General features: G+C 42.8%; 1 protein-coding gene across 3 annotated transcripts in view; it reads left to right on the top strand.

Moving 5' to 3' along the window:
- Positions 1 to 3,540: 3,540 nt before the first annotated feature.
- znf365 (zinc finger protein 365) overlaps positions 3,541 to 12,827 on the top strand; it is an 18,548-nt gene continuing 9,261 nt past the window's right edge. For 2 of the 3 annotated variants that reach the window (XR_003040179.2, XM_017435502.3), the window contains exons 1-5: positions 3,541 to 3,712; positions 6,433 to 7,094; positions 7,194 to 7,503; positions 7,582 to 7,753; positions 10,464 to 10,501. Coding sequence is in view for 2 of the 3 variants with exons in the window: in XM_017435502.3 (XP_017290991.1) it covers positions 6,443 to 7,094; positions 7,194 to 7,503; positions 7,582 to 7,753; positions 10,464 to 10,501 (1,172 nt within the window). In the remaining variant the exon portion in view is untranslated. The remainder of the gene's footprint in view (positions 3,713 to 6,432; positions 7,095 to 7,193; positions 7,504 to 7,581; positions 7,754 to 10,463; positions 10,502 to 12,827) is intronic. The other variant, XM_017435503.3, reaches the window with a different exon arrangement.

The raw sequence follows: 12,827 nt of genomic DNA, 5'->3' as shown, positions 1-12,827 counted from the left end.
CCCCCCCCCCCCCCCCCCCATCATGTCAGAGTTCTTTCTGCTTTGCCAGATATCCAGTTTAGTTTTGGTATATTTTTGATGCATATTTTTCTACACTGTACACTTAACAGAGATGATACGATTAAAATGTTTAAAGCTTGAGCTTCGGTTTTCACATTTGTCTCAGTTTTCCAGTATTTGTCGGGTCCGGATACGGATGGAAAAAAACAAAGAGTGGAGAAACATTTGGGTTTTCAGAATTTGCTTCCTGATGCATTTTATAAAATATTAAATTGGCTTTAAGCAGAGAGAGAAACATGGTCATCATGATGTTCACTTTTAGTTTATTTACAACAACCTTTTGACCACATTTGGGCAACATGCGGCCCAAGGGCCAGAAGTGGGTCTTGGGATGTTCTCCATCTGAATGAATGAAAACAAAAACAATCTTTTTTAAGGCCTAGCAACATTACCCACTGCCTTTCATACCAGAGTGTTTAATTAAGAGCATCTTGTAATGAGAAATGAGAACCATTTTCATCAAACCTTGAACAGAACAACATATGTGATCTTGCCCGATCAGAGGATGTGTTGAGGATGTGTCTTGGCTACTATCACACCACGTTTTTTTTAAAACTGACCCGAGTTATAGTCATTGTTATGTTGGCAAAGGCTGATTAGCCTCGGCAGCCATCTTGATTTGATTTAAATGCACAAGTTAATTAGTTGCAGTGATGAATGCTTACCGACCTGACATTGTGGTGGTCAACAAGCGACTGTAACATCGGGAAGAAGGAGCACGAGAAGCTGGAGAAATACCAAGGGCTGAAAGAGGAAATAGAAACGTTTTTTTAAAGTCAAGGCCTCAGTGGTACCAGTGGTCATCAGAGCACTTCCCAAACTGGAAGAGTGGCTCCAACAGATCCCAGGAACAACCTCAGAGATCTCTGTCCAGAAGAGCGCAGTCCTAGGAACAGCTAAGACCTCTAGTAGAGGAGGGAGGGGGTGGGCGACTTTAAAAATCCCATCATCTACAGCTCATAATATCAAAAGATTTCAAGAATCTCGAGGTATCTCTGTGGACAATTCCAGACGAAACCAAAAGTCAGTCTTCGGGCCCTCCGGCAGCTCTGCATTAAAACCAGGTCTGATCACACATCACTGTCTGTAAACACAGTTCACTGCCAAACACAAATGCTGGTTAAAGCTCTATCCCGCAAAGACAAATGCATATCGGATGGTCGGAATTTCCAACTTCAAGATGGCTGCTGCTCACAACAACAGTAGGTTTGTATTATTGATTCCACATTTATTCCGACGCACGCGTAGTACTTTTTAATGTTTATAGGAGGACTTGTTACAACGCACCAAGTACCACATAAAGCGTCGTCACTGTTAACCGTGTCAGCGGTAGCGACAATTTTAGGAATGCAAGAATCGCCACGTGTTCGTGGTCAGTGTTTCATGTTTAGTTGAGTTAATTCAGAGCAGCTTGAAAAACAACCAACAGAGTTTGCATTAAGAAAATATTCCGGGCCTCACGTTTGTGTTTTGTTAAGGCCTCGGCTGAACTTTTAAAGCTCGGCCAGCGAGTTGCACACTACAGAAGGTAAGATTGTAGTCGTGGCAACAATAATAATAGTTGCCGAAACAAGAGTTGATAAAATCCATTAATGTTAACTTGTTGTTTTTCTGTGGTTCAGAAGAGCGCAGTTACAAAGTATTCATCTCGTTGGTACTGTGTGATTCTTTATACTTAATTAAGATGTTATTTGAATATTTGCTGTTGAGACTTTTTTTCTTCTTCACCACAGGCTGTGAGTAAGAGACGAAACAATAAAACTGAAACTGTAAATCGTGGAAACGCCAAATGATACACAAGTATTTTCACCAACAATGACTCAACACTCTAACACACAAAACTGCTATTACTTTATTTATACAGCACCACAAGAATCATTTCATTAATTTGTTTTGCCACAAATCAAACTTCATTTTTACTGCCAAAACCTTTCTTGCGACGGTCGAGAGAAGATTAAATTCATGAATACATCAGATGGGATTTGAATCAGGGTCTCCGGCAGCCGTTCCTGGCAGATTTCTGATGCCCCAAAGCACAAACTGTGCAGAGAGCAGGCTGCCACGAGGATCGTCACCACAGCTTCGATCCCGGTGCTCTGCAGATCGCGAAGAGGACGCCTCCGCTCGCACTTCGACCACCTGAAGGCAACGCTCCACAGCCGATGTGGGAGCGCTGTGTTGCTGGTTCTGCTTCAGTTAGAGCCCCGTCGTCACGCTCAGGAGCGACGGGAGACAGGAAGATGAAAGTTGGTTCCCTCTGTGGTCTTGACTCGACAGACGTCTCCCCGAAGCTGTTTTGGTTGGCCGTGTACCACAGGAACGTCAGGACCTTTTTTGTCCCTGGGACTGGTGCCAGACCTCGACAGTGCTCCTTACTTATGCCTTTCTCCTGCAGCTGCCCGTGACCTTCGACCCCTCAGCCGACACCATCCTGTAACGGATATGACCACATGGGCTCAGGAACACTTCAGAAAACCACCGTCAGTGAACACAGTTCATTGCTACGTCTACAACTGCAAGTTAAAACTCTGCCAAGAAAAGCTAAAGCCGTATATGAACAACACCCAGAAATGCCGCCGGCTTCTCTGGGCCCGAGCTCGTCTGAGACGGACTGACACAAAGTGGAAAAGTGTCCTGTGGTCTGGTTTTTGGAAACCATGGAAGTCGTGTCCTCTGGTCCAAAGGGGCAAAGGACTGTCGGGATTGTTATCAGCGCAAACTTCAAAACCCAAGTCAAGTCAAATTTATTTATATAGCACTTTTCAGCAACAAGACGATTCAGTGATTTACAACATGAAAAACACAAAAATACAGAGTCATTATGAAAACACACACAACAATCTAAACCAAACTTATCTAAAGCATGAGCTAAGATAATCTAAATAAGACACAAAAGTACAGAGTAAAATTTATTTAAAACAAGTCATACCAAAGATAAACTGAGGAAAACCAAACTAAGATATAATGAAAGCTATCATAAACTGAACTAGGGTTTAAAAACCTCAGCTAAACAGATCAGACGTGAGAAAACCCAAAATAAACTAAAGGTACGGGAAGGCTAACTAAGAGTGCCGATGAGTTAAAAACATTTTAATTAAAGGCCAACTAAAAGTGTCAGTGTATTTAAATAAATAAATAAATAAATAAAAGCCAGCATCTCTGATGGTATGGGGTTGTGTTAGTGCCCATGGCATGGGTAACTCAAACATCTGTGAAGGCACCATTAATGCTGAAAGGGCTGACCGGATGTGGTTAGTTCCTGCCATCGTATTCTGAAAGGGTTGACCGGATGTGATTAGTTCCTGCTATCGTATTCTGAAAGGGTTGACCAGATGTGGGTTAGTTCCAGCAGTCGTATTTTGAAAGGTCTGACCGGATGTGGTTAGCTCCAGCCGTCGTATTGTGAAAGGTCCGACCGGATGTGGTTAGTTCCAGCCGCCGTCGTATTCTGAAAGGGCCGACCGGATGTGGTTAGTTCCAGCCGCCGTCGTATTGTGAAAGGTCCGACCGGATGTGGTTAGCCGCTGCGCCGTTAGCTTGCCGCGAATGACATCATGCGGCTCTCCGTGTGTCTCCGTCTGCGACATGACTCCTTCTCGGCGTGAGGGTCACTCCGGAGGTTTATTCAAACCCAGCCGAGGAGCTCCGCTCGGTAAGAACGACTCTCTTCGCCCGCCGCCTCCTCGGCGGGGCTCCAGGCGGCTCCTGTGTGAGCTAACTGTTAGCTTCTGTCGGGCAGAGCGGATCAGACTGAGGACAGAATGACCTGTTACTCTCTGCGAATTCAACCTGAAGGAGATGGGCATGAAAAATAACCCCTTCGGCTCATTAATGCTCGGTGAATACAAGCTGCTGTCAGTCAGTCGGTCCTGTTGGGTTGATTAGGGTTTGTCCCCTTTTCATTTAAAATCAGCTGTATATTAATCATTTTATATAACACTGGAGATGTACATTCACTGCTCAAGTGGCAATTATTCAGTGAGTAGGGTAATTAGAATGCCTTATTATTATAAACATTCTTTTTAAAATGTGAAACTATATGATACATTTGTAATATGTTAACGTAAATTGGAAGAAGCAGTTTTGTTTCTGCTGTCAGTCCTAAAACATTTCTCTCTTAATGTCTTTTCATCGAAATCTGTAGTATTCTGCCTTGTTACTCATTTAATCTGCAAATTTTATTTTATTTTCCACAACAACAGGTTTTCTGACAGACCTTCAGAGTTTTTCTTTGGACTTCGGCTGCTCTTTCACTCAGCCTCGGTCCTTGTTTCTGACCCTTTTCAGTGTTTTTAACCTCTGATAAAGAAATGACCCTATAGTCCGAGTGCTGTCACTCAGACACTGATCTAATGTTGGTGTTTTAGTCTTCACTATTTATCCAGGGATATATTTTCATCTGACCATTTAATGTACATCATGTAACTTATCAGTTTTAGGTCAAATCATTACATCTGACAAGATCTCACGTGTTAAATTGGCTCTATAATAACTAGTAAAGTTTCATTTACTGCAGAGCTGTGTACTGAAAGGCTTTGCTGAAATCTGCTGAAGAAGCTGAAACTGAGTTATTAAAACTAAAGGCACAGCACGAGCTAAAACCTAAAAGAAGCAAAAGGCTGGCTAAAAGCTAAATGTAACAAAAAGCTATCAAAACAAAACAACTAAATGTAGCAAAAGGCTATTTGAAAGTAGCAAAAGACTAGCTAAAAGAAGCAAAAGGCTAGCTCAGAATAGCAAAACAGTAGCTAGATGCTAAAAGTAACAAACAACTAAGCAAAAGCAGCAAAATGTAAGCTAAAAGACAAAGGTAGGCAAAGCCTACTAAAGCTAAAAGAAGCAAAAGGCTAGCTAAAAATAGCAGAACGGTAGCTAAAAGCGAAGAGTTGCAAAAGGCTAGCTAAAAGTTAAAAGTAGCAGAGCAGTAGCTTAAAGCCACAAAAAAAAAAGCAAGAGGCTAGCTAAAAGCAGCAAAAGGTAAGTTAAAATTCAGAAGTTGCAAATTGCTAGCTAAAAGTAGTAAAAAATACTAGCTGAAAGCTAAAAGTAGCAAAACAGTAGTTAAAAACTAAAAGTAGCACAAGAATGTTGAGACGTCCATCCATTTTCTTTGCCTGTTTCTCCTTTCTGGATCACGGGAGATGGTGTCTATCTCCAGCAGTCACTGTCCGAGAGGCGGGGGGACATCCTGGACAGGTCTTCAGTCCGTCACAGGGACACATCGAGACAAGCGAGACAAACAACCATTCACACTCTCGCTCACACCTACGGACAATCTAGAGTTATCAGTGAACCCTAACATTCATGTTTTTGGTCACTGCGCCGCCGTGCCACCCCTTGTTGAAACAGATTAATACAAAAGTTGTTGACAAAGTCCTCTGAGTTGATGTCTGACTCTTTTTAGCACCAGAAGCAACAGCAGTGGTCAGAAAATCCAGAGTAGCATTCTGTTCTTCACATAAATCCCGCTGACGAAGAACCAGTGGCTCATCCTCTGAACGGCCTTAGGAGTGAGAGGTTCTGGGTCAGACGGAGTATCATTCAGCATAAATAAGCCGTGGATGGCTGAGTTTAACCCCCACATAAAACTGTTCAATATAAACTTCACAAAATTGATAGAATAGCACTTTTTATGATTATTTTGGATTGTTTTAAATTCAGAATATCTCATAAACTGCTGGACGGATTTTATTGAAGCTCTCTGAAAGCATTCATTGAATGTAGGGCTGCACGAAACATTTTCAACAATATGCCAAGGACTGCTTGGACTGCAGTCTTATATGTTACAAAAATTATGCATTCATGGTCAATCCAACAGACTCTTACTGGCCTTGATGTCCTCACCAGTGGTCACAAGAGAGGAAGTGAAGAAAATGTGGATTTATTCTAACATATGTCGTCATCGCAAGTTTTTCTAATATCGTGATGATTGGACGTACGACTTCAGCTCTCTAACTGTTCAACAACAATCTTTGTTTAAAAGTTTGCCTTTGACTTTTGTTGTCAACTCTGTCTGTCTTTTCGCAAAATGTCTCATACACCAGAAGAGAGCTTTGAATGAATCTCTCAGAAAATAACTGTTGGGTGTATCTGTGTTTCTGATCCACTTTTTGGAGTTAGGATGGCCGCCACAGCGAATCAACATTGGAAGAGGAAAAAAAAATGGCTATAACAGAGTCAACGTTACAGATAATAAGCTGAAATTTGGCGTGGTAGTAGCTGAGAGTCCTTCTCAGCATGCTCTGAGCGCTAAAAGTTATTTTCAAGGTTTGAAAAAAAAGAAACAAAACGAAGTGATAAAAGCATTTAAAGGCTTAAATAATTCTCATCTTCCTGTTAATCTCTGTTCCTCTCTGTATTCCTGTAACTCAGGTGTGAAGTGATGCAGCAGAAGTTGTGTTCCAGAGGTTCTAGTTCCTTCCTCCTGGAGAGGAACGGTCAGGCCTGCGGCGCCATCGCAGACTCTGTCGCCTCCTGTGACCTCCCGTTCCGCTGCCCCCGCTGCGGCGAGCAGGAGCGCTTCCACAGCCTGGCGTCGCTCCGCACTCACCTGGAGTACCGCCACTCGTACCGCTCGCCAGACGTGACCTCCGGAGGCTTCAGCATCACCGGGAAACTCCCTGACCCGCTAACGGCGGCGATCCCCTGGCAGGACATGAGCCTCCCGACCCGCAGGGGGCAGCAGAGCGCCTTCAGACCACCTCATGTTCGCTCCCTCAGCGACAGCAGAGACAGTGGGTACCTGCAGTCCTACGGCTCTGTGAGGAGGCGCACCCAGAGCGTCGGGGTGGGGACGCAGGCGGAGGAGGAGGAGGAGGAAGGAGGGGAGGAGGATGAAGATACAGGAGAAGAGGAGGAGGATGAAGATGGTGAAGAAAGACATGGAGGTAGAGATGAACAGGACACAAAAGTATCCATCAGAAAGTCGGACACATGCCACCAACATGCCGACCATCATTACCTCCTGTTCCCTGCTCCAGCTTCTCTAGACCTGAACCCAGACCAGGACCAGGACCAGGACCTAGACTTGGTTGGTGCGTCTGGGTTTTTGGTTCCGTCACTTCTAAGAACAAAAAGTATGAAGTATCCCAGCTTGTATCTGCAGTAACTCGTCTCCTTCCTGTCCCCTTCAGCTCAGAGCTCCTTCTCCGGCGTGGAGACAGCGGCAGCCTCGGCGGCGGTGCGTCGACGGCTGGCCCGCATCCTGCGTGCGGCCGACAGCACCATGCAGCGCCGGCTGGCCCAGCTGAGCACCGAGCTGGCCAGAACCGACACGGAGCTGCTGTGCGAGCGCGCTCACTCGCAGCACCTGGCCCAGGAGCGTCAGGAGGTCGCCGACAGGGAGAGGTCCCTGAGTCGGCAGGTGGACGTGGCCGTCATGGTGATCGCAGCACTGAAGGAGCAGCTCAACGCCTCGGAGAACGAGTTGGAGCGCCGAGAGAGGTGAGGATAACTGGATCTGCTCTAGGCCGCCTCACCTGGTAGACCTGTTTTTATTCCCATTCGGTTTGTTTATTTCAGGGAGGTTTTAACCATCCAGAAGTTTTTGGAGGCAGCCGCCCGACAGGAGACCAGCGGCAAAGTTCGGATCCAGCGTTTCATCGAGAACCTGCTGGGTCGCATCGCTCTGGCTGAGAGGCTGGTGGAGTATTACCAGGTTAACGGCAGCCCGCCACAGTGCAGCCACTACAAGGTACAACAACAACACACGGATCTCGCTCTACATCAGTTATCATTCAGAGGTGGGCAATCCTGGTCCTTGAGGGCCACTATCCTCCATGTTTTCCTTGTTTCTCTGCTCCAACACGCCTGATTCAGTGGTTAAATCACCTCTTTAGGTTCTGTAGAAGCCTGTTAATCATTCATTGATTCAAATCAGGTGTGTTGGAGCAGAGAAACAAGTAAAACATGCAGGATGGTGAACCTTGAGGACCAGGATTGCCAACCCAGTCTGTTATGTATTTTTTATAGTGATTTAGTTTTGTTTTTTTGAGGGGGGGCATTTTTTGTATCTGTGTGGAGGGTTGTGCCATAATTCCGTTAAACAGCAACAATATTGGCGTGAATACAACCCTAATTTTAAAAATGTTGGGATATTGTGTAAAATGTAAATGGAAACCATTCATTTTGCATTGTTTTGCAAATTTCATAATCCCATATTTTGTTTACGATGGAAGAGTAAAAAATATCACGTTTAAAATAAGAAATTGTTCAGTTTTTTTTTAATAAGGTAATTTTTAATTTTATGGCAGCAACATGTCTCAAAAAAGTTGTCACAGGTCCATGTTTCCCACTGTAACACAGCCTCTCTTCTTTAGCATCAGTCTGTAAACATCTAAGAGCTGAGCAGAGCAGCTGCTGGAGGTTTTAGAGGGAATGTTGTCCCATTCTTGTTGGATGGAGGATTCTAGTTGTTCAAATCTACTGTCCTGGAGGTTTAGTTTCATGATGCTCTAAATGTTTTCAGTTGGTGTGAGGTCTGAACTGCAGGCAGGTCAGTTCAGCCCCTGGACTCTTCTACTATGAAGCTAAGCTGTTGTAATGGATGAAGTCTGTGGTTTAGCGTTGTCTTGCTGAAATATTATAAATAATATAGCATATATTCTTCTAAAACCTGTATATACACTGAACAAAAACATGAACACGTCACTTTTGTTTTTGCTCCCATTTTCCATGAGCTGAACTCAAAGATCTAAGACTTTTTCTATGGGCCCAAATTGGTCTTTTTCTCTCAAATATTGGTCACATTTTTGTGTAAATCTGTGTTAGTGAGACGAGATAATCCATCCACCTCACAGGTGTGTTATGTCGAGATCCTGATTAGACGGCTTGATTATTGCACAGGTGTGCGTTAGGCTGGCCACAATAAAAAGCCACTCTAAAATCTGCAGTTTACTGTTACTGTATTGGAGGGGTCAGAAAACCAGTCAGTATCTGGTGTGACCACCATCTGCATATCAAGCTCATGAAAGATGGGAGCAAAAACAAAAGTGTTGCCTTTATATTTTTGTTCATTGTACTTTTCTTCAATGATGGTTCCTTTCCAGATGTGTAAGCTGCTCATGTCATAGGCACTCATGCACCCCCATACCATCAGAGAGGCAGGCTTTTGAGTTGTACGGTACAGAGGATGTGCAGTCTGTGGTTTCTAAGAAGAATTTCAAATTTCAATTTGTCTGACCTCAGAGCAGTTTTCCACTTTGCCTCAGTCCATTTTAACGAGCTTTGGTCCAGAGTTTCTGGATGATGTTTTCTTTGCCTGATAGAGCTTTAAGCAGCTGTTATAGATGTTACAGTGAACTGTTTACAGACAGTGATATGTGGAAGTGTTGAACAGAACAGAATCAGACCTGTTTTCTGTTTTTAATAAAGGCCGCTGACGGCCTGAAGATCACAGCATCCAGTATCAACTTTCAGCTTTTTGTTCTCTGAGCTCAGAGATTTCTCCAGATTCTTTAAATCTTTTAATGATAATATGAACTGTAGGTGATGAGATATGCAAAGTCTTTCCATTTCTGTTGAGGAACATTATTCCGAAATTGTTCCACTATTATTAGATGGAATTTTCTCAGACTGCTGAACTTCGGCCCATCTTTCCTTCTGACAGATTCAGCCTCTAAAATGCTTTTTTTATCCCCAGTCTTCTGACTGACTCGATGACAATTAACCTAATTAGTTGCAAAATATCTTTCAGTTTTTTATTTGTGCCACTTCCTTTAACAGCCTTTTGTTGCCCCTGTCTCAACTTTTTAGAGTTGTTACCAAAAAATGAGAAATTACCGTTTTTGTTTTGGTTTTTTTGGTCAGACGTAGTATGGTAGTAGCTGACAGTCATTCACAACACATACTCCAAGAGCTAACAGATCACAGTATCACATGAGATTACGCATAAATGTTGTTTTCAAGGTTGGAGCTAAAGGACTATAACTTTGTCATTTCTCAACAAAAAGTGATCTTAGTCCAAATCTCTGACATGAAAGGTGGCGGGCGATAAGCATTCCTTCAAGGACTGCTAGGCCTTTAATTATTTTGTGTTTTTATTGTCTTATTTTAATTTAGTTTCTTTTTTTTGTAGTATTGTTTCCTTATTGTTGCCCGTGTCATACTCTTTCTATGATTTTGTTTTTTGAATGAGACGTCTTGTGTTTTTGTTTGGCAGTTTGTATCTTTGTTTTGATTGTTATTTATTTCTCTTTTGATTGTTTCTTCTCTTTTGTGTGAGTGTGTTTGAATATTTTTTTTCTGAAATGTTTTGATAGTTTCCTGTTAGTTTTGGCTGCTTCCTTTCTCTCTGTCTGGTTATTCTGCATCAACCTAATGTTCAGTTAAACTCCTGTTTTCTGCATGTCTGTGGTCTCTGACGGCTGAAATCAAAAACCATTTTTTTTTTTTGTCTTCGTTAGCAAACTGATACCGGCCCTCATCGAATCACTAAAAGCAGGTGAGTCATTTTTTAACCAAACCGTCTGTCAGTTCCTTTGACACAGTTTCTTTCTTTCCTTGAGTTTTATTTTGAAGTCAGACTAACTTTAATCTGACAGAGACGCTTACTGAAGAATATACATTTCTTAACTAACCACTTTCAATGTCTCCCTCTGACTAGTGCTGGGCGATATGGAAAAAATCCTATATCACGATATGGATAATTTTATATCACGATATACCCCAATTACGTACGTTGTCAGTTATTCTCTGAAAAATATGAAAAAATAATCTAATTTCTTACCTTTTTCAAGCTTTATTTCTAATTGACATTTAACTGAACTTTCACAAATGAGATCTGCTGCATTTTAGTGCAGCAATATATATGTACCTGTTAGGACGTAACAGTATCAAATGACAACAGACTCTTATCTTTGGCCGGCTATAGCTTCACTTTTCGCAACTTTCCCCGGCTCTTTTACAACTTGTTTGACCTTGCACTTTTTGGATTGTTAAATATTCTTTTTCGTGGTTCTTCTTTAAGTGATAGAAGAGGTTTGTTGTGTTGGCGTCAGATGAGAAAACAGTCTCATAGCAGAGTTAGCATTAGCAGAGTTAGCATATTACCTTTTTCTGCTCCGTGTCGGACTTCTTGAACCAAATCACAGACATCCCCCACTCGTTTTGGTAAAAGTCTTTCTTCTTGGGCTGCCTGCTAGCTGTCTCTACTTCTTGCGACCCCGGGTTTGATACTTCATGCGTCTCCATCTTTCAGCACTTATGACTTAAATGCCGACACAATATACGGTGGGTCACAGAATATGGTGAAAACACCACGCCGTGCAGAAAGCTGCTGCCGCAAAGCGTGTCGCAAACCCACACGTAAAGCAGCGTCATGTCGCAAAACGGAGGTTCTTCTCGAAATAGTTATTTTTTCTTTTTATTTATCACTTATATAAACTGAATGTATGCAAAGTGACAACACTAATACATTCGTCGTAGCCTAGGTTATGAAATATTTACATGAATCATTGATACAATTATGATAGAAACAATAGAAACGATAGAAGAAAATATATCACGATATACACTTGTCTATCGTCCCCACGATATGTATCGGTTTATTGCCCAGCACTACCTCTGACCTTTTGTTGGTGTGATATGAAGCAAAGCGGTGACAGATTTCCTGCTGATTCATTTGAGAGGATTGTCATGTTTCTGAGTTGTGTTTAATTCGCTCCTCAGCAGGTGAAACTTCTGGTCAGTGGATTACAGTCAGAGCTGCAGAAAGGGAATCTGGGTTTGTGTTGTCTTTAGATGTTTTGTCTGTGGAGATTCTGAGTTTAGAAAAATGTAAGAGCAGCTGTTTATGTTTTAGTTACGTTCAGGGATTTCCGAGGTTTTAGACGTATACAGTCATGGGGAAAAGAAATCTCACGCTCCTGGAGTTCCAGGGTTTCAGGACAGAATAAAAATGATCTGGTCTTTACCAAGTTCTAAAATTATTCAAAACTAACTTCAGGTGTACAAAAACACACAACAGATTCCTCAATGTCATAATTTCATAAACATAAACAAAATGAAAACTGCTTCCAGGGCATTTAGGAGCTTCAGTATCAGCCAGGTGCTGCCGATCAAATATATTGATGAACTGATCATCATCAGAGTGAGCACCTCTATAAAAGCAGGAGTTTTGTCAGTTTGCTGCTCTGGAGCAGACAGGTGTGTGTTAACACAATGTCAAGGTGGAAAGACATCAGCAATGACCTTAGAAAAGCAGCTGTTGCTGCCCTTCAATCTGGGAAGGGTTAAAGGTTGTTTTCAAACTATTTGTTTATGAAGTTTCATCTGAACGAGCCATAAGACTTTTGGAGCAATGCCCTTTGGACATATGAGACCGAAGTAGATGTTTACCCATAATGCACAGCATGTTTGGAGAAAACCAAACGCAGCATATCAGCACAAACATCACATACCAGCTGTCAAGCAAGTTGAGACTACCATGAACTCCTCTGTAGACCGAAGGACTCTGGAGTCAAATGTGAGACCATCTGTCTGAAGCTTGGATCGAACTGGGTCAACAGAACAATGATCCCAAACACAGCAGCTAATCTACAACAGAACGGCTCAGAAAGAAAAAAAATCAAGATGCTGCAAAGGTCCAGTCAAAGTCCAGACCTCAGCCTGACTGAAATCTGTGATGGGACCTTCAGTGAGCTGAGCAGAAAGACATGTCTGTAAACCTCGATGAACCATAGGCGCCGGAACCACTGGGGCCAGGGGGCCATTGGCCCCCACACTTTCCGGCCCTGCCACTGGGCTGCGTGTTCCCACCGGACGGCTGC

Source organism: Kryptolebias marmoratus, linkage group LG22 (genome assembly GCF_001649575.2).
Source record: "Kryptolebias marmoratus isolate JLee-2015 linkage group LG22, ASM164957v2, whole genome shotgun sequence".
NCBI lineage: Eukaryota > Metazoa > Chordata > Actinopteri > Cyprinodontiformes > Rivulidae > Kryptolebias > Kryptolebias marmoratus.
Note: the sequence above shows the minus strand (reverse complement) of the source record. Positions and strands in the feature narration are given on the sequence as shown.